General features: G+C 45.7%; 3 protein-coding genes across 7 annotated transcripts in view; 2 read left to right on the top strand and 1 right to left on the bottom strand.

Moving 5' to 3' along the window:
* The window catches only part of ASPSCR1 (ASPSCR1 tether for SLC2A4, UBX domain containing), a 36,249-nt gene extending 22,124 nt beyond the window's left edge, over positions 1-14,125 (top strand). For all 3 annotated transcript variants that reach the window (XM_042883777.1, XM_042883775.1, XM_042883776.1), the window contains 7 exons: positions 859-925; positions 1,534-1,596; positions 1,924-1,976; positions 10,640-10,691; positions 11,495-11,564; positions 11,886-12,070; positions 13,066-14,125. In XM_042883777.1, coding sequence (XP_042739711.1) covers positions 859-925; positions 1,534-1,596; positions 1,924-1,976; positions 10,640-10,691; positions 11,495-11,564; positions 11,886-12,070; positions 13,066-13,079 — 504 coding nt within the window. In that variant the 3' untranslated portion in view covers positions 13,080-14,125. The remainder of the gene's footprint in view (positions 1-858; positions 926-1,533; positions 1,597-1,923; positions 1,977-10,639; positions 10,692-11,494; positions 11,565-11,885; positions 12,071-13,065) is intronic.
* Positions 14,126-16,645: 2,520 nt separating this feature from the next.
* On the bottom strand, positions 16,646-17,956 carry CENPX (centromere protein X). 2 transcript variants are annotated; one of them, XM_042883779.1, is made up of 6 exons: positions 17,894-17,956; positions 17,766-17,817; positions 17,634-17,687; positions 17,398-17,486; positions 16,907-17,316; positions 16,646-16,781 (listed from the first exon to the last, which is right to left on the bottom strand). In XM_042883779.1, the coding sequence occupies exons 1-5, from the start codon at positions 17,921-17,923 to the stop codon at positions 17,302-17,304; spliced, it is 240 nt and encodes a 79-aa protein (XP_042739713.1). In that variant the 5' UTR covers positions 17,924-17,956; the 3' UTR covers positions 16,646-16,781; positions 16,907-17,301. The 2 variants fall into 2 exon arrangements, with proteins under 2 accessions (XP_042739713.1, XP_042739712.1); XM_042883778.1 differs by having other exon boundaries at positions 16,646-17,071.
* A 72-nt stretch (positions 17,957-18,028) lies between these two features.
* Positions 18,029-27,943, top strand: LRRC45 (leucine rich repeat containing 45). 2 transcript variants are annotated; one of them, XM_042884023.1, is made up of 18 exons: positions 18,029-18,248; positions 18,368-18,429; positions 19,486-19,556; positions 19,836-20,014; positions 20,379-20,507; positions 20,784-20,896; positions 21,447-21,505; positions 21,615-21,692; positions 22,502-22,637; positions 22,920-22,997; positions 23,166-23,277; positions 23,441-23,511; positions 24,240-24,332; positions 24,875-24,967; positions 25,787-25,960; positions 26,054-26,201; positions 26,618-26,861; positions 27,422-27,943. In XM_042884023.1, the coding sequence occupies exons 1-17, from the start codon at positions 18,029-18,031 to the stop codon at positions 26,812-26,814; spliced, it is 2,013 nt and encodes a 670-aa protein (XP_042739957.1). In that variant the 3' UTR covers positions 26,815-26,861; positions 27,422-27,943. The 2 variants fall into 2 exon arrangements, with proteins under 2 accessions (XP_042739957.1, XP_042739956.1); XM_042884022.1 differs by having other exon boundaries at positions 26,618-27,943.
* Positions 27,944-27,968: the final 25 nt, after the last annotated feature.

A 27,968-nucleotide genomic window follows, 5' to 3' on the forward strand; every position in this document is an offset into this window, starting at 1 on the left:
GCTAGCCCAAACGTGGGGGTTAGTAGCTTTGTGAACCAGATGAGAACAAGATCTTCAGCTGCTTACAGGAGGATGTTGTAAATTCTTTCCTTGTTAATTGTTTGTGGCACTTGCATAATAGCTGCACCAATTAAAATCATCTCTCATGGAATGACGTGGTTGAGTGCCGTGCAGTATAACTCCTTTTGCTTTGTTCCAGATGATGCTTCAAAACCCCCTCCTTACATGCACACATCATTCTACCTGATTGAACTTTTCTATCCACCCCTCCTCTGTAAACTCTTTAAGTTTCAATAATATCTCATTACGGGTTAAATGTTAGAGATACCTCACTTTGTAAATATGATTTTGTTGCAGCTTCTGTCTTTGATGATTTGTTGCAAAGAAATAAGAGATTATGTTCTTAGGTTAGGTGCTGTCTGACCAACACTGGAAATAGAATGGTGCAAGTTATTTTAGTTATGCTGCCCAGGAGCTGTGTGAGTGGCAGATTCCTGCTATCACAGGTGCTTCAAGGTACTGATTCATTGTCTGTACCTGTCCATATTTAGCAATGAGAAAGATAGCAATGTCTTGTGAGCATCACTTAGTGCAGGGAGCTAACCAACAACACTGCTGCACTGTAAGAGATAGTGTTTGTAAAGATCAGAGTTCTCTTAGGGCCTTGGGAAGCCAGGCAGCCTCTGTGTGTCCTTTCAGGAGCTGCACAGTAATTATCAACCTGTATGTTTTTGTGTGCCTGTAGAGTAAAAGATTCAGATCTCCCTGTGTAAAAAGAAACATGCAGCTTTGAAGCCAAGGACAGGCCTTCCCAAATGGCCGTGCACAGCTGACCTGATGTGCTTTGCCTCTGACTAGGTGGTGTTGAGAGTCCATTTCCCTGACCGCCATATCCTGCAGGGATTCTTCCGACCTACTGAAACTGGTAAGAGCAGCTTCAGGTGTGCCTGCAGCTCACCTCTCTCAGCATTAGCTGCATGCCAAAAGAGGGGTGGCTCTAGGATGATCTTTCTGCTGTCCAGGGGGAGTAATACAGGTGGGGGGTGGGGGAGGAGGGAACAAGCTTTACCTACTATAATAAGGATAACAGGAGCAAGACATTTCTGTCTCTGTCAGTTCACAAAAGATAGAAAGTCGGACTGTGTGCAGAGCAACCTGTGCTATTATTAATTTAGATCTTATTTTGAGCAGGCAGCAATGCTATTTTTGATACTTTTATATGGTAGGGAAAACTAATAATTAGTTACCAGTGTCTCACCTACCTGCTGTCTGCAAATCTTGGAGCTGGTACTGGATTTCCGTGGAAGAACTTGACTTGACAGCATTGTTTGATTTTTGCCAGGGAACCATCACATCTAAGCATTTTCTCCAAGAGGTTTGCAATAGTAACAAGTGTGGTAGTGTTCCTTTGGGCAAAAGGCAGCCTGCAGACGTTACAGAGGGTAGTTCTGGAGATACCTGTTAGCCCTTCTGCCTGGTGTCAGGGGAAACAAATGTAATGCAGCAAACTTTTCTCTCTTCCTTTTTTCACAGTTGGCATTGTGAGAGATTTTGTAAGAAGCCACCTTGCAGATCCAGATTTACCATTTTACTTGTGTGAGTGTGCTGTTGCTAATATTTGACCTTAAAGCCTGTTCCTAATCATGATGCATATGAGATCTTGTGATGCCATGACGCACAATCTGGGGAGGGATGTATATTTTTTTCCCCTAAATACGGCAGCAGAATGCAAAGGAGGTATTATCAGCTCTTAGCCATGTTGTGATTCTACCTAATCAGGAGCCTGTGTGGGCTGTGTAGAAATGTCACTCTTCTTTTTTTATTTTTTTGAAGAAGAAAAAGCAGTAATCCCTCCCATACCTGCTGTGTTTATTGTTTTGGTTGCTGGGTGGCCCTGTTTTGTAACTTGTTTTTTAACTTCAGTTATTGCACCTCCCAGAGTCATCTTGAACGATGAAAGTTTGAAGCTCTCTGAGGTAAGGACTCACGTGTGTGCTCTCTCTGACTTGCTGCTCCCCCTTGCCACCATATGCTTTAGTTACTTTCAAAAGAAGCTGTGTGCTGCTGTGATCCCTCTAGACCTCTCTTAGCCACAACTAATGGAACCAGGTGCTTCAGAGCACAAGCTGCTCACCAGAAGAGGTCCACCTTGTGCAGCAATATGTTCTTTTTTTGTGGCAGGGGTAGGGGCTTTGAATTGTTGTATACATACAATTAGTGCCTTGTGAAGTCTGTACTGTATTTAACCTTAAAAAAAGGCAAGAGCGGTTTGTTGCATTTGTAGCTGGCCTAATATAGTAGAGATGACACTGGATTTGGATAGGTGGCTGTTTTCAATTTTTATGGCTAGAAGTAGAGGCTGTGTCAGTCACAAATCTGACCATTTTGAAGCTGCTGTATGAGTGTTTAATTTTTCAAATCCAGACTTGTGGATCTTTTTCACAAATGTCAGATCAAGGGGTCTTGAAATTTCTGGTCAGACACATGGCTACGTAAATCACACGTGCTAAGGAAAGTCTGATAAAGAGATTTTACCAGTCATTTTACCCCACATTCGAGATGTTTAAAATGTGGTGTCATTCAGAGCTTCATGGCCTTTTGCACTGATGGACTGAAGATCACTTGCAGAGGAAAAAGTCGAGCAGACTGCAGTGAAGGTTTTAGCTTGATGCCTCAGAGCAGAACAGTGCAATGGCAGGAGAGAAAAAGGGACCTTTCAGGCAGTGTGGCGAGTTAGGTAGGCATTAGCATGTCTCTGAAGTTGTTTGTGATGGAGCTTTCCAAATTCCACAACTTCATGACCAGCCCATGTGGATATGATACAAGTGCAGCTGCTCGTAGCCTATTGAACATTCAGAGGGGCAAAGCGTGTATCCCTGTGCTCACAGGGAGAAATCTCTTTTTCCTTGTAAGCTGATAAAGATTCATTGCTGAAATTTGTGGTTTTGGGAGTGTCAGCATTCTTTGTATTGTCACAGTAGTTATGACAGGTATAGATTCCTAGAGAGTTCTGAGCTTCTTGGGGATCACAGCCCCATTTGGTTCCACGGTTCAGGAAGTGCTGTGCAGAAGCTCTTGGCCTCTGCCCAGCTGCACAGCCTGAGGACTACCTGCTTCTATCAGACTTCCCACACTCTACAGCATGTCATCTCTTTGAATGTGTTGTGCAGGAGACTGTGCTTCTCCTGCCAGACAGGAATGTGAACACGTATGTCTTGGTAAGAAGTAATACCATGGTGCGTGGGGTGACAAATGGTTTTCTTTTCAAAGCCATTTTTGTGTGATTTAATCAGTAACAAAAATACCAGTGGAAAACACTTTGTTTCTTTGAAACAGGAGACTTTCCAACTCAGGCACAAAGGCAGTTTCTCCCAGCTTCCTCTGACTTGTGCCATCTCATCCACATCTGCCATCCAAAACATTGTCTCAAGTCCCACATGGTAACCATGATGGGAAATGCAAAAGACAAATTTTGTCTTCAGATTTCTGAGAAACTCCAGGAAAAGGAAACCGGTTGTAGTTGCATTGCTAATAATACATTTGGAAAACATTCGGAGGAGCAGCAGATAATAAAAAATGTTATCCACTTGTTAGCTGTTCTGAGGCAAGGGAAGCAGCCTTGGAAACGTGGCTTGTGCAGGCGTGTTTGAAATGGCACATGCACACTGCTCTCTGCCCCCACACCTTCTCCTGTGGTTGTCTTAAGCTGTCATGTCTGGACACATCCCTCACCTTGAGTTCCTTTGCACACGTTTTCTAACGTGCTTATTGGAAAGCTTTTTTTTTCTCCCCATAATTCCAAAGTCTCTCGACAGCAGATGTCTCCTGCATAAAATGAGTGTTCGTCTTTTTCTGAGATTTGGCTGGGATGCCTTCCAAGCTTTCCTGTCTCAGCCTCCAGCTTCTCTTGTGTTCCTATAAAATATACTGCTGCTTTTCAGTGTCTCTGCAGTGATTTCTTTTCCATATGCCGCATTTTCCTCTAGGATCCAATGGGCTTTGAGTCTTGATACTATTTATTTTTTCTTTAAGATGATTTTTTTTAAGTACCTCCAAGATGCTGAAGAGTCAAAATCTGCCTCTGTAATTTATATTTTCCCTCTTCTTGCTTCTTGTCTCTTGGATATTTTGCTGCTCCTGAAGTTCTAGGTACTTCAATTTCTGATGCTGCTTTCTGTTTTGCCAGTGTTGGAAAGCACCCTGTCTGCCTGTGTACCTGTCCTTATCACCTTGAAATTGCCTTCCAAGGATTTTCTGGGTACCTGTGGTTATCACTGAGACTTTCAGAGGCAGAGGCTGCTTGAGCCTCAACACAAACAGTTCTGGACATCAACTGCTGTCAGTCTGGATGTTTTAGGAACATACTGTAGTGGGTGGAGCTCCTTTCTGTGTGATATGGTTAGGAATTGGTTGGTTGGGGATGCTCGTCCAATGTCAGGCATGGATCACAGACCTGCACCTCGGTTTCCCAGGATTTATGCTAGCAGTCTGTTGTCTTCCAGTGTTCAGGCTGCTGTGTTGCTGTCTGTAAGAAAAAGTAGGTGGTGTCTGAGGTAGTAATGTGGGTACATTTGAGTGATGTGAGTGTAATTTGTGTTGAAGCCAGTCACAGGAGTCTCTGCAGATGGTGTAGTGTGCTATTATCAGTATTTTTCTTCTCTACACTCTCTGCCTGCATTCAAGCTGATAAGATTGGAACCACGTTTATTAAATCTGATAGCTCACAACGAAGGGAGAACATTTATGATATAAGCAAAACCAGGGAAAATGACAAATACTGTCAACTTGTTTGCTAAAATATTTGGGCTGAAAGAAATGCCTGAGATGAATTCTCCTGAAATGTGTGTACTTACACTGTAGTGAGAGCATGGATAGGCAGCAAGGTATTCTGGAACCCGTGAAGACTTCAAGACATCGCTTTGATTTTTCTACTTTATTTTTGTTATTGTTGTTTTTGCTGGCTGCCTCATCCTCACGTCCCTTGAAGTGTTTTATAATGTTCTGCTCTCCAGAACTGAACAACCACAGGCTTCCCTGTTGTAGCACTTGGCCTTGAGTTTCTTACAGCACTGGTTGCCTGTTTGTGCTTCCCTAGGCTAGCCAAGCTTCTCAGAGTTGCTCTTCCCTTTCTTGTTCCTCCCAGAACCAGGCACTTGAGTAGCATGTATCTGGAGGGCATTAGTAGGAAAAGTAATTAAGAGCTGAGTTAATACCAGGAAAGAGTTAGCAGAAGGTAAGAATACCAGCCACTGGGAAGGTCAAGGCAGCAAAGGGCAGGAGGCCATATTCCCTCTTCTGAGGAGCTGAAGGAATCCACACTCTTCCATGTAAATATTTAGTTTTTTTAATCAGATCTTAGAGTGCACCAAGTGTTTCCTCTGGCACGTACTGTGGGGCAGGAGTGCAGAGGAGCTGTTTGTTCGTTTCTTTGCCTTCGGTTCTGTTTCCATATCCTACTCATTAATGCCATTTTGGGCAACACATCTGGCATTCTGTTCGCTGAAGCTGAATGACTTGGGCAGGGTGAGGCCTTCTGACTTTTGGCAAGAGTCTGAATGCAATTGCAGAAGAAACTTCTTCATGAGAGTCTTTCCACCAGAGGTACTTCCAGTGGCTGTTCTTGGTGTTACTCCACTCGCTAATAAGGAAAATCAGAATTAATAGTGAAATTCACCCAGAGGATGGCATTCACCTTCCTGCATGAAGCCTCAGCCCTTTATTACCACTCAGGATTTTCTCATCTAAGTAGGCTTTGGCCGGAATCTTACTTCCTATTTGTCATACTAGTCCTGGTAACTCGTCATGGCTGTGCACACTTGCTTCTCGTGCTGGTTTGGATTAGGGCAAGGCAGTGCAGTAAGGATGAGGCCTTTCTTGCACAGCTTAGTTCAGAGTGGAAATTGTGCCAAAAATATTCCCTCTTCTACTATTAATTTCGGAGGCCAAATCTTTCTGATCTCAGCTCAAGGGCTCAATGAATACTCTTTATACCTGGATTCCTTCTTAAGTAGCCTTCTCAAAATAGTGCTTTCAAGTCTTATCTATGCCTTATGAATTTTAAAGGGCCCCTGTTCAAGCTGGATCAGATTTCCCCCGTATTGGCTGCAGAATATCCATCTTCTTTTGCAGTTGCAGTCCACATTGAGAAGCTTTGTTCTCAGGTTATAAACAAGAACCACTTAGTCACTTTGCCCCTTTCACCATGGCTGTGGTGTTTATTTCTGTTTCAGCAATGCTTTGCAGTCTTGCTTGAGGAAGCTTTTGATCCACCGGCTTTCCGGTTGAATTTTCCAAGGGCAAGTTTATGTGTTTGGGGTGTGTGTACTGTGCAGTATTTCATGTTGGTAGCTTGGGTTTCTCCTTCCATGCGCGTGTTCCTTTGAAGTGCTTATTTTCTTATTCATCTTTTAACATCAAACTAACTGCAGACCTGTGGCACTCTAATCTTTTCAGATCATGTAACGGAAAGAATGCTTCTCTTTCTGGCAGCTGCGAGCTCCCCTTAGACAACAGTCCCTGCCTGATTTGAAAGCATCATTCTTTCTGTGAGCAGAATAACTGCACGGTAATAATGGACATCGTTTGCGGTACTCAGTTGTAGGACTTTTGGAATGCGTGCCTCTGGAAGTGCCCACTGAGGGAAGAAGTGTTGAGATGGTATTGAGGGAGGGTACTGTCTGAAATCGTTTTTGTGCTCTAGAGAACAAATGACTAAAACATGCAATAAAAAAAAATCAGAAATATTTCTCCTGTGCGTCACAGTTGGATTCGCAGTGGAATTTTGTTCTAGGATGGATATTTTTGTCATGACCCAATATACCACTCCACAACCAGGATGCCCTGCTGTCATAAACCATGCTCACCACTGTGGTATCTGAGTAACTTGGGTTGTCTGAAATAGAATTTTGGGTTACTGTCGCTACAGAGTTTGAATGTGGCTGTGTGAGCAACAGGCTGGTCTTCAGACAGCAGAAACAGAAAGCATGAGTCTCAGCTTGTACCAAAGCAAAGTGATGAAGCTGTGTTACTGAAGAATGTTTGAAACCTAAGGAATTGTTTGTTAGGAGTGACCCTCCTTAAGTACACAGGGTGATAAGCAGGACAGTGGTTCTTCTGCTTCTTGCCTCGTTGGTGACTGTGACTACGACCCCGGTTGGTACTCTGGAAATATGTATTTATTCCTGCCACTGCCATTTTGTGTGGACTTGAATAAGTTACTTATTCTCATTAGATCTCAGTTTTTCATCGGTACAAAAAATTGTAGTTTCTTAGATTTTTAATTTGCACTGTGTGTTGCCTTTCATTATGCACACATACACATATATAGTGCACATTAGGACACCATTTCCAATCAGATTTCTGGGTACTCTTGCAGTAAAAATAATAATCCAACTGCATCTTTCAAATCTACCTCGAACAGTGTGATTTGAACATTAAAATTCCATAGTGTAATAGTTTAAATTTTCCTTGTAAGAGTAACATTGTACCTTTGGCTGGAAATGAAGGCAGCCAGGAAGAGAAATGCTGGATATTGCAGCATGGTAACTACCTGTTGACTTCTGTTGTAGTAATTCTTCACATATAACTGAGTGGAGTTTTTTGAATGCTTGTTTTAAGCAACCTGTGATTTGTTTGGTTGGTCTGCTGCACCCAGTGTAACCGTAAGAGGTTTCTAAATCTCTCTTGGCTCAATGATATTCTTAAAAGAATCCTGTGCAATGAATTTAAGATTGCAAGATTCATCTTCTAGGGCCACAGAAGCATGTGAGTGAAGAAATTACTGACCTAAGAGCATGCATTTTGAATAACATTCTGCCCAGTATGACTTCTGCTTCCAAAGCAGTGTTGGGGAATATGAAAGGCTCCAGCTTTCTGGTTGTGCATTTTCCTGTCCTGAGGATACTAACTTCTTCTCACCTTTATGCCAAGGCATCCCTTGACGGGTGAGGTTATTCCACTCTGTGTGCATATTTCTACGTATGTCTTTATATTTAGTGTTGCAGAAAGCTCTGAGGCAGTGTGTCCTGCTGGTGACTGGCTGGAAAGCTGGTGGGGTAGCAGTGAGATGCAGCTGGCTGTTTCCTGTACTGCACCCAAAGTGAGCCCTGAAACAGGGGGTGACACCTGAGAATTCTGAAATGAGAAAGCTGGATAAGGGGTGGTGTGAATGAACTGTTATTGTGGAGAAAGATCTGAATGCAAAACCTTATCGGGTATGAATTTGGTAACAGATCCCTGTTGGCTGAGCACTGGGAAGGGGCAGTGATGGGGGGAATTGCTCCGCCATAGGTAGGAGGTTGTGTTGTGTATGCCTGTGAACTGCTGTCCAGTGCCTTTCAGTTAAAAGATTTTGGATTGATATTTTGCCAGCAGCGGGAAATGGCTGTGGTGGTGGAGCCTGAAATTCAGAACTAAGATTGTTTGTCAACTTGTGAGTAAATAGGGTAGAGGTTTATATTGGGGCACATTCTGTTTGTGTGTTTCTGCTGCTCAGTATGTCTGTCTAGCTCTCAGTCTGTGCTTCTCTCTCTCTCTCTTTGTGCCTCACTTTGGCCCTGCCATGAATTTTCTCTGACCCCTTGGGGCCATTCCTGCATGGAGCTTTGATGTGTGTGCCCAGAGCTTGATTGACAAGCAAGTTTTGGTGGTGGCAGTGGGGAGAGAGGAGGGCAGGGCTTTGAACTAAAAGGCTTTGAGTTTTGAGATGTTGTGCTTACTTATCTCCTTCAGAATGTTAATTATTTACCAAGATAATTGGGCAGGAGGGGAAAAACAGAGAGGGGAGGTTATTAAAAAATTCCAACACTAACACGCTACAAAAACCTCATTTTCCAACTTGCAGCTGGCATGAAAAGGATGTTGTGTGCAAAAGGGCTTGAGTGTATGTGTGTTTGGGGAGGGGGTGCTGGGGGGGCTCCCTTTTAAGCCACCCATTTCCTAAATAGAGGGATCCCTTCAGACGAACGCAGCGGAAACATCAAAGCTCTTGGAAGAATTTTCTCTGGGGTTTCTAAACCGTGGCTGGTACTTTTTAATTAAAAAGTTTATGGAGAGCTGTCTTTGTGAGTGGAGCAGGCAATCTTAGGCGCTGTTGATTGAGGACTAACGTGTTAAAAAGACCTGGTAAATAATGATTTCTGCTAAAATGACACTTGGAGGATATGAAGATCCCTGGTCGCTAGGCAGGAGCTGAGGTTTGGAGTAGACAAATGAATGTCTCCTCTGCTTTACTCTAACATGCAGGCTGTGTTACTTAGGAAATTCTACAGCACCTTTTGGATTAATGTCCAAAAACTTGCAATGCCACGTACTTGTTAGCATTTGTACCAGGAAGATAGTTGAAGCTGATTCATCTCATCTCCATTCATCCATCTTGATTAATCTACATCTATACTAGGTGGGAATCCATGGGCTCCCCTGTAGAGATCTGGTTGGTTTTGGTTTGTGGTTTGTTGGTTTTTTTTTTTTTTTGAGATACTATAACTGCTTTGCTGGATGGAGCATCAGTTCCAGTATCCTGATGGTGGCAACAGAGGCTCAAGAAAACTCAAGAGCAGGCAGCCTGCCCTGTGCAGTTCCTGGATGTGCCTTGGTAGTAGAAACAGGAGCAGTTGATGCTGACAAGACTTATTGGTTTGTTTTGTTCAAGAAGAGAAATGGAGTGGTGTTATTTTGCCAGAGTAAGTGTAGACCATTAGTCAACATTTTCTGTCTCACTGACAGAAGGGAAAAGTCCGAGTGTGGTTTTATTGCACTTGTGTGCTGGCAAAAGAGGAGTGCTTGCTGATCATATGCTCTTTAACGTGTGTTCCTTGTGTGCGTGAAGGGGTAGGCAGAGATTGCAGGTGATGAGTGCACAGCTTTCTGGGGCCATCATGGCTGGGACAGGCAGTGCTTCCCATCTTTCCTGTGATGTAGTCAGCTGTGACGTACTGCATCGTTTTGTACATAGGTAATACTGCTGGGATCAGACTCAATGGATTTACATAGTGTAACATGCTTTCATTTGATTCATTCCTTCATGAACTATGTGCATATGTATTCTTTTAAGGTGTGACACTGTAATTAAAATGCATATTAAGTTAATTATGCTTTGGCTGACAAACATCTCAACACTCACTGAGGAATTGTTGAAAAGCAGGGGTTGCAGTGATGTTCTGGGTTCAGTTCTGGGCATGCTCTGCTCATTATCATCTCTTTTAGAGGTAAATACATAAATACAAAATCATAATATTTGCAGATAAAATAAAGTTCATCAGGGTGATAAATGCAGATGTGAAGAAGGCAGTCCTGCAGTTACTATAATGAGCTAAATGAATGAAAAAACAGTTTAAATACAGCACTTATCCAAACAAGTAGGAACTAGCAGTTCAAACTGGATTGAAAACAAGTAGGTTGTTGGCACAGTGAGTGTGTTGCTGCACATCTGTGTGTAGGAGAACAGCTTGTGAGTTTTGCTTCATATTTACTGTGAGTGCCCTGTGCTGTATGCAAGTTGAGACTTCTCTGAGTTATGGATGCTTCAGTGACCTGATCTTAAACTCTCTGAATGTGTCCATAGCTGTCTGTCTCTAACGTTCACAGTAGATTGTGGAAGCATCTACAATCAGTAACCTCTTCTTTTTCCCCTTTGCTGCAGGCTAAACTCTTTCCAGCTGCTGTCATTCATTTTGGATCTGAGGAGCGCAGGGGTGAGTGAGCTTCCTCTCTTCTTCACCTGATTGTATAGCACCTGTAGAAGACTGAAAAGAATTGTATCAGTATGTTAGGATTTCTTCCAGCAAAAGATAATGCAGTCCTTGCCAATGCTGATAACTGTTCCCCTTCAGACTGGTTAAAGCTCATCAGAGCTGTGGATTTTACTGCAGTTAGCTTAAGCACAAATATAAATATAGTACATTTCTTGTGAGATTTGTTAGGCTGTTGTGCAGGCATTGTCTACTATGAGGACAAAAATGAAAGAAGAATGATTCTATAGAAGGAAATTTCACTGTAGAAAATGTTAGCTGGACAGATGTGAAATGCTCATATAGACCTCCTGCTGAGTGGACTAGCTGGAGGTGGGAGAACAGATTGGAATCCTCAGTTGCCTGATATCTCTGGTTTGTACTTAGAATTTCTCTTTGTCCCAGAGATTGAATAACACTCTTTTAGCGAGAAAAACGTAGCTCTGATGAGCTTTAACCAGTCTGAAGGGGAACAGTTACCAGCATTGGCAAGGGCTGCATTATCTTTTGCATAATAGCTCCTCAGACGGAGTGAGCACTGAAAGAAAATGTCAGAATCTCAAGGTTTTGAATGAATGACAAAGTAAGATGCCTTGAGTTGTGTAAGAAGCAGTCACAGCTTGAAAGTGTCCTGTTTGACAGCTGGTGGAAAACTTGCTGTGGTGTACAGCAGGTTCTTGTTGAGCACTGAGCTACATGAGTCTGTGATTGATGTCTTTATGTTACCAAACAAGTGTTGGGATTTCATCAAGTTTCATTTTAAACAGATTGTTACCTGAAATTGGACCTGCTGAGCTCTGCAGTTTCCCCTTCTGCAGCTGATTTATTGATGGCCAGGTATGTTGGAACTGAGTAGAGTTGCAGTTGAGTATTTCAGGGAGGGGGAGTGGGGGCATGAAGTGCCTTTCTAAAAAGAAATGTGATGTGAAGATGCTAGGACTTCAGTTTCTCCTTCGTACAGTCATATCTGAATTTGTAGCTTGATGAGTTCTTCTTTGTAAAGCAGGATTTCAGTGACTACATCAAGTAAATCTTAAGGTCTTTATCATGGAGAAGAAGAGCCTTGTCAGTCTGACTTAGAAAGCTTAAATGTGGTGATACGTGGGGCTAGTATGAAAAAAAGAAGTTGTAATTCTACTTGCTTATTTTCTTCCTTAGATGTTTGTCCAAACCATTAGCTCCTTCTGCCTCGTCATCCTCAGAATCAATAGTTCCATCCCTACCTGAACCAGAAGTGGGCAGTGACAAAAAGACTGAACAACCAGAACCAGCAAGAGTGCATGAAGCTCCACAGGTGCTGAGAAGGGCCCCTGGGAAAATACCCAAGTGGCTGAAGCTACCAGGTATCACAAAATCTGGGGAGAGTTCTCCTGCTGAAACAGTTTCAGTGTTGACTCTGCTCTTGAAGATGTCAGCAGAAGGCAGGCAGGACATGATATCAGTGCTTGTCAGTCACAAATCATTTTGTGCCTTAAACCTCAGCCTTCACTGGAGAGGTGCCTGCATATTGGTTCTATAAGGAATTAAAACTAGGAAACGTTATCTGGAATTCCCTGGCTAATAATGCCAAATGTTAGTTTAGGTAGGATATTATTACTTGATTCTGTGGGGGCATCAGCTCCAGCAGCATAGGAAAAAGTGTGGAATTATTCCTGAAAGGCTGCAAACGGTCACTTGGGGTGTTTTTTCCTGTTGTGGCAGATCTGTCCTTGGTAGGATAAGGGGTAAGGATTTTGAACTGAGAGAGAGTAGATTTACATTAGATGCAGGAAGAAATTCTCCACTGTGAGGGTGGTGAGGCCCTGGCACTGCTGCCCAGAGAGCTGTGGGTGCTCAGTCATGCTGGATTGGGCCCTGGGCAACCTGAGATGGTGGGGGCAACGAGCCCACGGAGGGGTTTGATTGAGCTTTAAAGTCCCTTCCAACACAAACCACTCTTAGGATTCTACCACTCGTACTGGGATAGTGATGCACAGTATGTGGGAAGCAATATCTTTACCATTTCCTGTTTCTAGGACTCTTGAGCCATTCCACTTTCTCAAGTAAAGGTTATCTGGATAAAGCACAGAATAACATCTTGCCTACATATGTAGGTTATCCACTAGCAGCTGGTATGAAAAGTTAATCTTGTGCTCGAACATGCATGTTAATAATGTGTAGGATGGGGTTCCCTTCCCTGGGAGTTATGTTGTATTCACCATTCCATCTGCTAAAGAGCTGTTCTTCCACACAACCCAACCATTGCCTGAACACAGCAGCACATAGATCATGCTGTTGAGAAATGATGCAGTGTGAACTGTGTGGTTAATTCTTTAATGGCCTTCTGTTTGTGTTGTAGGTGGGAAGAGATGAAGCATCCTGAGCTGCAGTGAGCATCCAGTTGTGCCTCTTTCCTGATGAACTACTTCAGAATTTGTAAGAAATTGTTGGTGGCCCTGGAGAGATCTAAATGCATATGAACATTAATTACATACAGAAAATTGCTATTACTTTCAGCTGCCAGCTTCACCTTTTGGAAGTGTGCAAGGCCTGTTTATGACTACAGAAGCAAGATTAGAGGTTAAATTTAACATTTCCTGCATGCAAATAATATGAATAGAGAATGGAAGGGAAAATAATTCCTAGATAATGTCTGTGAAGGACTGTGATTTCATCCATATTTTTAAATCCAAATCCTCCTATCTTTTGCCTTTCTATCCTCAAAGATAACTTGAGTCTGGCTGCTTGAACTCTAGCAGCAAGGTACAATTCAGTTTTACCTATAGTTTAGTGCTGAGTAGAACAAGACCTCTGCTTTTTGCTGGAAATTCTGGGCATAGATGGCTAGAAAGTGGGTTTAAGGGAAGCACATCACTTACAACAGTTCCAATTGCCTTTTCTTATGAAACTCGTGGTCTGCTGCACTTACACTGTTTTCATTTGCCCCAGAACACAGGTATCTGCTAATGGAATTTTCTCTGCACATAATTTATGTCAGTAACTATGGGTATAATGCAGGGAAAAAAAACTCCCATAAGAATCTCTTCATGTGACCATCAATCTACAAATGTCTTCTGTGGTCTGAGAGTTCCCACAGCAGAGTCAGCTGTCCTCTGCGTGCAGTTGGTGTGCAGAGGGAAGTGCTGGTCCTGAATTTGCCTCCTGCAGATGCTGCAGTGGGATGAGTGTTCAGAACTGTGCTTACACTGGAGATCACAGTGCCACAGCAGCCATGGTGCTTTATGTTATTTTTATTTTTATTTTGAATCTTCATGGATCAGTGATTCGTACTGGGCAAGCTGGGGTTCCATGTTATGGTAATAGCATATTTTCCATTTTCCCTGTACAGACAATTGTTCTCTAAGCTATGTCTGCATCTGCACAATTCTGAGATGTAATAAAGCACAGTGGCCAGAGGAGGCCTTTTTGTCGGTCTCTTTGATAATGTGTTCCTTCCCCCAGTGCTGTTTCTCTGTCAGTTCACAGGAACCTGCTCTCTTTTCAATGGGCCTGTCATGCCTCATTCCCTTCCTCCCATTTTTTTTTTCTTCCAACAAAGCAAAACAGAGCTTTGTACCATCTGAATGAACTTCAAAGTAGCTAGAAAGGGCACCCAGGGTTCCTGGCACTTGTCATTGTCTCCCAGCCTGGCCAACATTTCCCTTCAGGTCTAATTACTTCCAAATGCTCTTAGATGCTTTGAAGAAACTTGAAGGGAGGGAGAAGCATGAAAGGTGGAAGAGGAAAAAGGAGACTTAAAGTGGAGGGAGCAGAATGCTTGAGCAGAAACGTTGATTGATTCCTTATATGACACCCAAACATAAACAGGGGCTGTGTGCGGCCACCGGCAGTGGAGGCTGCAAGAGCACTGTGTGCAGACATGCTGCTCTAAGTTCTTTTCTTGCAAGGCAAGCCCTTCTGGTGCTTGATGTCTATAAAAGGTGTATTACAGCAAAACAAAGCAAAATAATGTTTAAAGCTTACTACTTCAGAGGATTGTGTGGGCTGAGCTTGCAGTCTGTCGCTTGGTTCAGGTGTTCTGTCATGCTCATTGCTTTCACAGAAGTTAGAAGTATGCTGCAGCTACAGCTGCTGTGCTGAGTTTGTGCAGGATGTGTTGGAGGCCCACAAAGAGCCATAGGTTGGCTCCCAGCATAGGCAGTGATGTACTTTGAATCACTGGGTTAAGAGTAAATAGGAGTGTTTTGGATAGCAGGAAGCTGTACTGGGCTTCAGGTGTGCTACTCTTTGTTTCTGAAGAGCACAGGCAACATGAAGTGCCTTAGCTGGTTTGATTTCATCAGTTTTGTCACTTGTGAGTACGTGGTATGGGCAAAGAGAAGGAAATGTCTGGGGACATGAACAGCACTATCAGCACTAATGGGGCAGTTTATTGGGTTAAGTACAGGAGTGAGGATTAGGAGGTTAATATCAGGTCTGTCTTGACCCAGCTGCTGCTCACAGAAAATTAGGTGTGACTTAATCTGACACAGGCACTAATAAATCTCAGCCCAGTTTCTTCTCTGTGGCTGGGATGAGCAACAGCTGCAGAACCAATACTGGGTTTAACCAGATCCCCAGAGTTAACTTTCTAATCATTTTAAAATCAAGATACAACTGGTTTACCCAAACATACCCTAATAGTGGCTGTGCCAGTCAGAAGAGGTTTCTGGTGAGGATTGGACTCCTGCAGCTGAGCCCACGCAGCTGCATGCACTGATTCAGTCCTGTTTGTGCATGCCCCTTGTGTAACACAGTGCATCAGTTTCATCTACTGCTGTTTTAATAGAATGAAAAATGGATATTGCATGGATATTCCAACAACCAGATCGGGTCTTAACTCTCCTATGCAAAAAAAGAAAAGAAAAGAAAAAGCTACTGCTATTAAAATACCACTTTACCACTAACATCCAAATCTGCAGTCCTCTTCAGTCAGGAATGCTGGTGGTATGGGCCAGGGAAGCAAAGCTGAGCATTTTTAGATCCCTTTGTGTGTCACCAAGACTCAGAATGGGGGAGAGATGATTTGGAATCCAGATAAGGTTAAGGAAAAAAAAAGTAGGGGTGAATTCTTTTAAAGGGACCAGAGGCTGTGGTGTGAGGCTGTGGTGTGTGCAGGCTCTTCCTAAGGTACTTGCTACAGAGATTCCTACCACGCTGCAGAACGATGCGTGCAGATTCTGGCTTTGTTTTGCTCTCTTCTGCTGCAGTATCTAACTCATCCCTAGGGGTGTTGGGCATTCAGAGGTAGTATTATCTGCATTTTTTGCTGTTGCCCTTTTTACCGTATGGTCGTGGGGCTGAAAGCTGAACTAGGTCAGTTATTTCCCTGGTTTCATGGTACAGCTGCACAAACAGTTCTCTTGGCAGAGAGGCTGCAGTTCAGAGGGTTGGGGCACTGCCTCGCCTGGTACCATCACCAAAAAGAATGCGTATTAAATTGTGGTTTTGGTCCAAATTTCCACGTGGCTCCCATCCAGAGTGATGACCTTGACAGTTCTCAGCTGAGGCACTACAGCGACCTATTGAGCTGTGCCTGCTACAGCTGTCAGCTGGAAAAAAACAAAACTGCTCCCTATTACTAATCAAAGGCTGCAACCAGGCAGCAGCACTGCACAGCCCTTTGGACACACGGCCGTCAGCTGCTTTCCATGCAGCCGGCTCCGCGCTTCCCAACAAAGCCGGCTCAGTTGTGTGGGTCCTCTCCTCCATGTGCGAGGTTTCCTATTTCACAGCTCCCCCATCCTGCCCCCCTGCCGGCCCAGGGGCCGAGCTGTCCCATGATGTGGGATTCTCACACATGCTGTTTGTTATTCTGTCCTTTTTCCTTTCGTTCTACAAAGATTTAAAGAAAGAGGGTGGGTGAGGGGAAAACCATGCAAGTCTTTGAAGCAACTTGACTTTTGATGATTAATTGCAGCAATGAGCCTGCACAAGGGGGGGAGCCTCGTTTTTGATTTATTGATGTTTCTTTGTGAGAACAAATTTATAGCAGAGGGGAAGCAGCTTCTGAGGAGAATATCAAATGGTTAAAAGGTTCTGAGCGCTCTTTGATGTCACAGCCCTGGAGAAATACTGGAAGGTAGTGAAGGACAGACACTGTTTATTTATAAAATAAAGATCAGATACCTGCTTTTGGCAAGAGCCTGTAACGGAGCTCCTGCTAACAACCTATTCATTAGCCAGGCTTGGAGCCGGACCTGAAGTTTCTGCCGCTGCCGCCCGCTGAGATGAGGAGAGCCTGATGTTTGGATGACATTTCCAGCCATTAAGTCTTTCCATGCCTCTCATCGTCTGAAGAAGCACCTGTTTCTCACATTAGCTGAGAAAGCAACAGCAGCTTTACCGTGCTGATGGGCACACCGCTAAAGAAGGAAGGCAGCGAGAGGGAAACCAGTTACAGCCCACCAGAGCCAGTGAGCGGAGGCCGCTATTCAAAAACAGCATCTGCCATCAGAGCCTTGATACAGGAGCTGGGGAGCAGAAGCAATAGGGCAGAGGAAGGAGATGACACTATTATTCCTAGAGCTGGACTCAGCATCAGGCTGGGATCTTCTGCCAGCAGCTGAGCCGTCACTTCTGCTTCACCACGTCTCTAGAAATCTAAAAGCTGTAAGGAAAGAGAAGAGCAGGGGCTAAAGGCAGCAAACCCCTGGGGCACAAATGAAGGTAAGGAAGCAGCCTCACTCACCAGCTGGGGCAGCACCTTCTCCACGTGCTCGATGTCCACCTTCTCCAGGTCCTCCGCCTGTGCCTGTCGCGCTGCTCGAGCCGCAGCTTCTGCGGTGCAGCCGGAGAGAGAGCGCTGCGACCGCGGTGCTCCGGGGGGAGGGGGGGGAGAGCATCACCCCTGGACCGGGAGGGGGGCAGGGTGGGGGCAGGGCGGTCCGGGGACGCGGGTGGGGCCGGGGGTTGCAGGGCGCTCACCTCGCACGAAGACCGTCAGCAGCTCCGCCATCAGCAGCAGCGCGTCGCCGTTAACTGCGAGGACAGAGCGCTAAGCGGGGCTGGTGGGAAGGGAGGGGAGGCCCCGCGAGCGCCGGCCCCGCCGCCCCGCACCTCGCGTCCTCCCGTCTCGGAAGTGCAGCCGCAGCAGCCGCTCCACCGTCTCCTGCGCGGAGAGAGCAGCGGTGAGGCGGACCGGGGCCGGTCGGACCGGGGCCGCTCCGCTCCATGCCGCTCCGCACCTTCCTGAAACAGCCTTCCCGCTCCTCCATGGCGCCGCCCGTCCGACCTCCCGGACGCGCGCGGGGCGGGGCGGAGCTCGGTTGCTCGGCGGCGGCAGCGCCGCGCTCGGCGGCGGTCGGTAGCGCCCCGCGGCCATGGAGGAGTTCCGGCGGGCCTACGAGCGGCTGTGCGCGGCGCCGCAGGATGCCGTGCTGCGGCGGCTGAGGGAGCGCGGGGAGGCGCCGGGTCGGGCCCGCCTGGACCTGACGGAGCAGAGCCTCTCGCTGGAAACGTGCGGAGCGCTGGGCCGCCTGCTGCCCGGGGCCGCGCACTTCGCCGAGGTGGCGCTCGGAGATTGCGGCCTGAGCGAGGACGGTGGGCGCGGGGCTGCGCCGGGAGCCGCGCTGCTCTCATGGAGCCGTTGCTAAGGGACGGCGTTGCGTCCGGCCCGGGCGGAGCGCGAAGTAAACGGCTTTCTGTCTTTTCGTACCCAGGTGTGAAACTCCTGCTGCACGGCCTGTGTTCCAATACCACCGTCAAATCTTTGGATTTGAAGGTGAGTTTGTTAAGAGGCTGTGGCCCTGCGTGCACCCCTCGCACTCTCAGGGCAGCCCTCAAATCGTAGCCCTGTGAGGCCCCAAGGACTGGGATGATCGCAGGCTGCCACCGATTGTCCTTAGGATGTGGTAAGGGTACTGGGAAGGGATTGGGATGAGAGCTGTTGGAGAGGGTCCAGAGGAGCCACAGAGATGATCAGGGGCTGCAGCACCTCTCCTACAAAGACAGGCTGAGGGAGCTGGGCTTGTTCAGCCTGGAGAACAGAAGGCTGCGGGGTGACCTCATTGCAGCCTTCAGTACCTAAAGGGAGCCTAAAACAGGAGGGGAGTCAACTCTTTGGAAGGGTAGATAACTGCAGGACAAGGGGAAATGGTTTGAAGTTGAGGGAAGGAAGATTGAGTTTGGATGTCAGGGGGAAGTTCTTTGCTATGAGAGTGGTGAGGTGCTGGAACAGCTGCCCAGAGAGGCTGTGATGCCCCGTCCATCCCTGGAGGTGTTCAAGGCCAGGTTGGATGGGGCCCTGGGCAGCCTGGGCTGGTATGAAATGGGGCGGTTAGTGGCGCTGCCTGTGGCAGGGGGTTGGAGAGTCATGATCCTGAGGTCCCTGCCAACCCAAGCCATTCTGTGATAAGAGTAAAACAGAGACAGAGGGATGGGGAAAGAAATAGGAACATGAGCTCAGCCGGAGTTAGAAACAACCCCACAACACAGCTGTGCAGTTCTGTGCCTGTCCTGTTCTCCTGCGCCTCATCTTTGCCACAGCTCCCTATAATTACCTTGCAGCTCATCTTTGGTTTTACTGATCTGTTTTGATAGAAAGCTGTTGCTGTGGGTCACTGGTCTGTTGCTGCATGGTCAGTTGGAGGCTTTCCATTAGTTTTCTCTGTTAACGAGTGCATCTGTAGCAGCTTGACTCGAGCATCCCACTGGCTGGTGTACGTCTGCTTTAACAGACTGAAATCAGCATTACAGCCAGAGTGCACCTGGTGCTGTGAGATGGGATGGCTGCATTGGAGCAGAGTGTTTTGCTGATCACTCAGCACTTTCATTTCAGGGCAACAACCTGCGAACCACAGGAGCTGAGGCACTGGGAAAACTTCTTAGGCAGAACAAATCTATCAGGAGGTAAGAAATTGTATCTCTCTCTTTCTGTTATTCCTACCGAATGGAACCTCAAGTTGGAAAAGAATGAGAGATGAGGGCGAATTTCTTGGGCTGGGAGGGATGTCAAGAGTGCCTATGGCTTAGGTGAAGGAATGAGAACTGGAGGTGCCTCTTCTGGGGATGCAGAGCACTCTGCTCCCTGAGGCTGTGTTAGGGTGGCTGGGTGCTGTGATCCAGGTATCATTCAGGCTCTTGCAGCTGTCGTTTTACAAACTCCAACCCTTTCTGACGTTTCCTTAGCTTAATCCTGGAATGGAACAGCCTGGGTGTATGGGAGGAAGGCTTCTCCTTTTTCTGCCAGGGACTGGGAGCAAACAACTTTCTCCAGAAGTTAGATCTGCGCAACAACCAGATCAACCATCATGGGGCAGGAGAGCTGGCTGTGGCACTGAAACGAAACGCCAGCCTTCAGGAGTTGGGTGAGAGTGGCTATTTGTCCACATACGTGTTCACATGCACATGGAATCATTGTACCAACGCTGATCTCTGCCAACCAGTGAGCATCATTCCCAGTTCTTATTAACCTGGATCACATTGTATGCTGGGAACTGTCACTGGGATCTCAGCACTTCAGATTCATTTTTGCCTTCCTGCTCTGCCAGTTGTTTCCTTCCCTTTCATTCATCTTAAAAAGGGAGTTAGTAGTCACTGCTGTGTTTGTGCTGAGACCTTACGGGATTGGTTAGCCATGCATGTAGAGGTATAAAGAGCATGGCTTCTCTTGAGCCTTGTGTGTTTCAGCAGATATGTGGCTATTGGGGTGAAAGATTGCTTTCTGTATAGATCTACGCTGGAATAACATTGGGCTTCTGGGAGGCCGAGCTTTGCTGAACTGCCTGCAGAGCAACAAGACCCTGAAGAAGCTGGAACTGGCTGGGAACAATGTTCCCAGTGACATCCTGAAAGCTGTGGGTAAGTAGGACTTAGAATTATAGAATTATACAGGTGGGAAAAGACCTTTCAGATCATCAGGTCCTCTTATCAACCTAACTCTACTGAGTGTACCACTTAAACCATGTCCCTAAGTGCATGGGAGAGAATCAGTAACTCTTCTCCAGTCTCAGCACTTGGGGAATATAGGGTACTTGCTGCTCCAAAAGAGAGCTGTCCCTCCTTCTCTCCATTTCTCTACAGCCTATACACAGTGCTCAATGTTATTTCTTTCCTCTCCTGTTCTCTCTGCATCAGAACAAGCCATGGATCACAACCAGGACCGTCAGACCATCCTCAGTGAGACACAGCACCGAACTTGTGTGCTCAGCAAGGAGATATTGAATCTGAAGGATGAGAAGGCCAAGCAGGTCAGCCGTCCTTCGTCAGTGCTTCAAACTGGTCAGCTGGAATCCATTGCCTTCTTTCAGTGCCCCATTGTGCCCCAAAGATGCCTTCCTGCATTTCCTCCTGGTTGTTTATGAGCAGTACACAGCACTGTTCAGTAAATAGGCTCCTTCTACTGAGCTAGTTTGCCCAGGAATCAAATCCATGACAGTACAGGTATTGACACATCCCCTGCTGAGCATATTCGCTCTGGATTCTTGTGGAGTCCTGGTGATTTTCTTTGCCCATATTCATACTTTTAATTTCTTCTTTAGTAACTGAATTGATGTTTTCTGAACAGTGAAAACTTAGAAATATCACGCAGTTTTCCTTCTGGCCCTCAAAGTTGCAGAGCCCTGCAGCTAATGACCTCAGTCAGACATGCTGATGAACCCCTTCCAACCTGCAGTTTGGTTTCTTCCAAGAGAGTGATGTGAGCTCTCTTCTGCTGTCATTAGGAAGAGAAAGCTGACAAATACAAACGCTCCAAGGTGATGCAGTTCATTTTTTCATGTGTGTGTGCCTTGTTCACAGTTCTTGGATTTGATGGACACTATAGACAAACAGAGAGAAGAAATAGCCAGGAGTGGCAGGTGAGTTGGATTTGAATGCTTTCTGCTGTTGGATAGCAGTATTGGACCCTTTCCATTTCCTGATAGAAATTAGCCACCCCTTTTTTTTTTCTTTCTTCCCCAAATTCAGGATATCTGCAGGACGTGTCAGCCAGCTGCAGGAAGCATTGAATGAGCAGCACTCTATTATGAATTCACTGAAAGCCAAGTATGGAAGAGGAAAGCCTTAACCTTCCCAATTTTCTGTGCTGTACAGGCAGGGCTGGGCAGAGCTGTTAAGGGGCTAAGCTCAAGTGGCTGGCTTAGTATTTCACATAATCATATCTGCAGTAATACCCAGAAGTGATGGCCAGATCAGGTTTTTAGAGAACTAATTATGACCAGATCAGGCTTGGATTAAAAACACAGTGCACTGCTGTAAAAGCAAGTGAATTACAGAGAGTGAACAAAAAGAAAAAGAATAGTGGGGATGGGGATATTTTTCTTCCACAGTTTGCAGCCTGGTGAAAGTCTGTCCCTGCTTTCCCTGGCAGTTGACAGGATTCTCTGAGAGCCACTGTAGACATGGGGGAACATGACCAGCAAGGTTTTGTGTTCAGGAGCAGTGAACTGGAACTGCCTAACAGTGCTGTTACACTGAGTAGAGCTGTATGCATGTGAGAATGGTTGGACTTCAAACACTTAATGACACTGGCTACTTCAGTGGTTTCATTACATGGTGCCTCAGAGTGGACACGTCCTCATATACAGAGTGAGCAGATCACTTTCACTGCCTGTGTTCAAAATTCTGTTCCTAATTCCATAAAATTCTTCCTAATTTTTAAGAATCTTGCAGTGGTGTAAAAGAGCCAGCCTTATTCTCCTCTGAGAGTGGGCAAATCCTGGAGGGGTCCAGGTATGGAAATCACTTTGTTGCAAATAGGCTCATATATGTTAGCATCTTGTAGCACGTAGTGCATGCTGCTCTCTTGGAGTGTCTCCCTTAGAAAGGACTCTGGAAAGTGTTTCTCTGTGCAGGCTGCAGATGACTGAAGCTGCCCTGGCTCTGTCTGAGCAAAAGCTGCACAACCTGGGAGAGCTGCTGAGTGCCACGAAACAGGAACAGGCCAGCATGGCTGAGCGCCACTTTGCAGAGCTCCAGCAGCAAAAACAGGTGGGCTGGGTCAATCCTAGTTAGGTTGGAGAACTGGGCTCTGGGTCATACCTGCTTCGTGTGGGTTTGGGGGATGCTGGTTGGGTTAGGCAAGCATGACACAGCCACAGCTGCTGTGACAAACGTTCCTGTGGAAATGAGACAAGTGAGTGTGAGGGTGGAGAGGAGCTGGGGCATCTGTGGATGGGTTGGATTTTAGTTGGGCGCAGTGTTGGTTGTGCTAACTTGGTAGTGCAGAGAACTGAGTATGCGAGTTCTTTTTAATTGTGCTGCTGTTTGCAGGAAGGTGCTGAGCGGGAAGGCAAGCTTTTCCGGGACTTATCTGCCAGCAATGAGAAGAACTTGCTTCTAAGAAACCAGGTAGGAAAGGAGGTTCAGCACTGGGAGGTGGGACCTGGGTGGTATTTGCCTCTGCTCCACATATGTCCTCTGCTTCGGCTCCTGTTTGTCTCTGCTGATTGTTCTGTACAGCTAACTTGCTCTGCTAATAGGAGAAGAAACTCCTTCGTGACAGTGATTTCCTGTTAGGTGGATGAGCTGGAGAAGAAGTGCAAAGTGCAGCAGGATCAGTTATTCCAGTTAAAACAAGACTTGACCAACACAACAGCAGAGCTGAAGCTGCGGGCTGTGCAGGCTGAGGGTGAGTGGAAGATTAAAAGCAGCTTGTGGGCACCCATGGAGTATTGATACCATCAGTGAGTCAGTGATGCAGGACAGGGAAAGGGAAAGCTCATGGTGTGGTGTAAATACAGCCTACGTGGCAGGAGTGCCTTAGTTCTGATGTGCCTGCTTTTCATCTGCAGAGCGCCTGGAAATGGAAAAAAGAAGATTTAAACAAAGTCTGGAAGACATGGAATCACTTCGCTTAAAAGAGGTGAGAAAGGCACTTCTGTAGGATGTCTGTAGCTTCTTGATTTGACTCTTTGATTCTGGCCATTGGAGGCCATCATTTGCACTTCAGTTTTTAAAATAGTGGATTTAGACTTTCTGTGTAATAAACTGTTTCTACAAGAAGAGCTTAACTGAAGAGATCGCAGGGCATTGTATCTGTTAGCAAGTTTTGTAGCCTGTAAGGATATAAGCCAGAGTGGTGACTGCCAGAGAGGCATGGAGGATGGACCTTGTGTCAGTCTTACTAGGCATAGTGTTAATTATGAATAAGTAATCTTGTCCTGCTCAGTGAAATCAAGATACATTATTAGAATGAATTAAGATATACATGCTCTGTGCAAACAGTCCTCTAAGGCAACTCAGCCTGCTTCTATCTTCTCTATTACGTTTCAGAAGGATGGAGAGAACAAGAGGCTGTGATTGGCTCTGTTTGCAATGTTTATGGAGGTGTCAAATCCCTTAAAAATATATAAGATATATTTTATCTCCATAGATTTGGAAATCTTGTAAGAAAAGACACAGGATAGGAGGATGTTAGCCACACTAAAACTAGAAAATGATTCTCTGATCTTCTGTACCACTTGAAGATAAGAGCTCATTAAACTTTGCATGGAAGGGATGCTCTTTTTCGTGCTCAGTGGCCATACTGTTATGCTTGGAGATATGAGTGATTTTCTGGCACTTGTTTAAATGTTTCCTGCTGCTGTGCAGGTGGATCACTTGACGCAGCACATGGAGGCCAGTGAACGTTCTATGCAAGACAGAATGCAGAGGCTGGAGGCCATCAGGATAGCCCTGGAGGAGGTGAGAGTGGGTGCTCTGGGTGCATTCAGGTGGGAAAGGAGGAGGTGCTCTGTGAAATCTTCTAGTGCTGACCTGTGTAAACTCTGTCAGGTGTGATGGGAAGGAACAAAAGAGAGCAGCTGGGGCATTCAGTTTACCAACAAAAATTATTTTAACTGCTTATGACTAAAGAATGAGAAAGTTCCATGGAGAAACTTGCAGATTGTGCTTGAACAAAAACAGTTACCTCTGAACACGGTTAGATTCTTACCAGGATTTGACTCTACAGATTTCCTGCAGGGAGTCCCAGGCCATGTAGCATCTTTCTCCTGATCTGTTCCCCAGCTAGACCCACTGCTGCTCTCTCCTCTCATTTTCACTGAATTTATGTGGCAATCTCAGGATGAGAAAAGGTGTGTAATTTGGTCTTGGTCACCCTGTCTCTGCATGACAGGAGCAGTTGTGTCACTTTGTAGCCTGTGACTAGGAAGCTGCTGATGTTTTCTTGCTGGTGTTTCAATGATGGAGCTTCCCTATCTGGATCTTTCCTGTTTCTGTGGCAGGAGCTGAGCCAAGTCAAAGCAGCTGCACTCACTGAGCGAGGCCATGCAGAAGAAGAGTTAATAAAGGTTCGGAATCAGGCACGGTTGGATGAGGTAAGGATTGCCTTTGGGCCCTGACTCTGGGAAGGAGTAAATTTGGCTGCCCGGCTTGTTTTTGCTGTAGGGAGATGATGAATAATTCCCATCTCTGGGCTTCATTGTCCAATGAATAGTTTGATTTCTAAGGAAGGAGTTCTGAGAAGTCTGAATTGTGTCCAGAGTGTCCTGATCTGTTCTGTGCTTTCCAGTAGTATCAGAACTGATGTGGATATTGTCAAAGCAGAACTTAGGTATCTAAGCTAGCAAGTTGTGGAGCAAGCAGCCAGGTGTAGGTGCTGTTTACCAGCAACTTTCCTGTGCTGTTCTGTAACTCTGGACTCAGAAGCATTTCCCCAAATGGCAGCTGCTGCTGCTGGATGAAAAGGCTCTGCAGAGTTGAATTTTGTAAAATAGCCATGAGGAAAATACAGCAAAAACAGTTAAAATTGTTGCTTATACACAACAACACAGAAGAAGATGCTTTACAGAGTTAAAACATAGAAAAGCTGTTGTTTGTGTTAGAGCAGCAGTAGGTTAACCATGTACAGCTGTGGTTCAGAGCCATTATAAAGATAATGGATAAAGAGGAAGTGAAGAAGGATCATTAGATGTGAACACCAGAGGTGGCACTGGTAGCAGAAAGCAGCTTAGATTGTCTCCTGATTGCAAGGGAGTTGTGCTTTATCTATTACAGGTACATCCTGTGCTTGCTTGTTCTTCAGTACCAACTGGCTGAACCAAGGCTTCACGGTGTTGGGAACAAAAATGGGAATAATCCTTCACAGGAATGGAACAGAACTGATGGTTTTGGTTTTTTTTCTTTGTATCTTACAGCAGCAGCGAGTGGAACACCTTGAGGAGAAGCTGCGGCTGATGACTGAAGCACGTGATGAAGCTCAGAACTGCTGCCTCAAACAAAAACAAATGGTTGGTGAGGCCCAAGTCAAGGCCAGTCAATTGAGCCTGCATGCTGATGGACTCAGAAGGAGAATAGAGGAACTTCAGCAGGTAATTTCATCTGGAGCAGAGAGAGTCACTGTTGGGGGCAGAATAAATTACAAAAGTTGTTTGGTTAATTATGGATTTTTCTTTGTGTGTCAGGATCTGAACAGTAAGGAACAGGAAAAAGTGACAGAAGTAAATAAAGTGAAAGTGGAATTACAGGAGCAGATTGGACACCTACAGGCTGAACGTACAGTGCAGGAAGGGCTGAGAGAGAAGATTGCAGCCCTGGAGAGACAGCTGAAAGGTGGTGGATCCTTCCATGCTTTTCAGACACTAATGTGTAGTAGCCTACACTGGGCCTTAAACAGAGCTATGCTTACAGGTGACACAGGCGCTTCCTACCTTTGAATACAAATCTACCCTCCATCCTGCTGTTTTTGCAGTGATTCTTATCCTCATTTTATTGAGACCATGACTTAATAATATACTGTCCAAAGCTGCACAGCAAGCAAAATGTTGGGACTTCCTGCACAGCGATGTGTAACATTATGTCTGCAAAACCTTTCCCAATGCCTCGTGCAGCTGAAGGTTTCTTGCAGCTTGTCTCGTGCTTGTTGCTCACTCTGTTTGTGCTGCCCTTAGCTGTGCCTACAGCAACTTGTTCCTGTTTGTTCTAAGGGCACCCGAATTTTCTGTACCAATGCTGCTTTACTTTCACAGTCTTGTCAAGTAATCACCGAGAGGCACTGCTGGACAAAGAAGGTGAAATCTCTATGTTGATGGAGAAGCTGAGAATGAAAGAGGCTGACATCTCCAGGATGAAGGAAGAAGAAGCCCAGCGAGCAAGTATATTGCAGAATGCCATCATGGCATATGTGCAGGGATCCTCCTTGGGAACCCACACTTTGAGGAAATGAGAGTGTCTTAAAGAATCCAGGTACCAGGATGAGGATAAGCTACTCAGGTACAGCCCCTTTTTTGTAAATGAGAATCTTTTGTCAGAGCTGGGGAGACCTGAAGGCTTGCAAGGAGAAAACTCCTCTTGTTCTTCAGAAATCTTGTTCCCAGCAGCATAAAGGAGAGGAGGAAGGAGCCATACTCAGCTCAGATAGAAGCTTATGGGTCTGAATTTGTGATGTAGAGTCCTTAACCTGCACTGATACAGCATTTGAAGCTGTTTCTGTGCTCTTTACAGTGCCATTCTGCCAGCATCCTTTGTTAATACCGGTGTGATTTTATGTTCTCTGAAAAGCAGTTGTTCTGAAGCACTAGTTTGAATACCAGGGCTGATCACAACGCAGCCTTGTAAATGATGGGTAGCAATGTTTACGGGTCCCTGGATGTGGGAGCCATTTACTTTACCCTGAGCCACGGGGTCCAGGAGCTGCTGGAAAGGACAAATCTTTGTGTGCCCAGTGGTTATGGATGCAAGCAGTGGCTGACAGCTGACTTTGGCTTTTTGCCTTGTCCCTCTGTGACCCTGGCTGTAGTGATGGGCACTACAGGAACATTTCTAACACACAGGAACAGCTGTATGGAGAGGGACTGCTGTGCAGTGTCGATCCATATCCTCGTTGGACAGCTGGGATTGGGCCATGGTTCACACCTCTACAACGCCAACTGAGAGAGGAATCTGTTTTCCTCCTTACTTGAATTCAGCCCTTTGTTAGAGTTCTTGTGGCAAAAATGCAAGAAGATTTAATTCCATTATGACTTTTGGCAAAACTCCTCCTAGCTTCTCAGGATCTGTTGTTGGGGCCTTACCCTGGAGGTGAGCTGTGGTTCTGACGGGCTGGGGAGGAGGAGCTTCCTTTCCTTGGCAGCAAAGGTCCATCAGGTGGCACAGAAAAAGGGACAGGACTCCAGGATGAGATCTTCCTGCTGCTTTTTCCATTGAGTCTGTGTGGGAAAAATGAATGTTTCAAGAGCCAGCTGGACAACAAAACTTTGCGTGGACTGCTTGGTTTGCGTTTTCGACTTTTATATTTTTATTCCTAAATCGTTTTGCTGTGCTGTTTTAATAAAGAGCTTTTACATTTTCCATAACACAGGGCAGTGACCAGCTAGCTGA

This window comes from Lagopus leucura, unplaced genomic scaffold, assembly GCF_019238085.1.
Source record: "Lagopus leucura isolate 7727_CA_CO unplaced genomic scaffold, USGS_WTPT01 Super-Scaffold_100040, whole genome shotgun sequence".
NCBI lineage: Eukaryota > Metazoa > Chordata > Aves > Galliformes > Phasianidae > Lagopus > Lagopus leucura.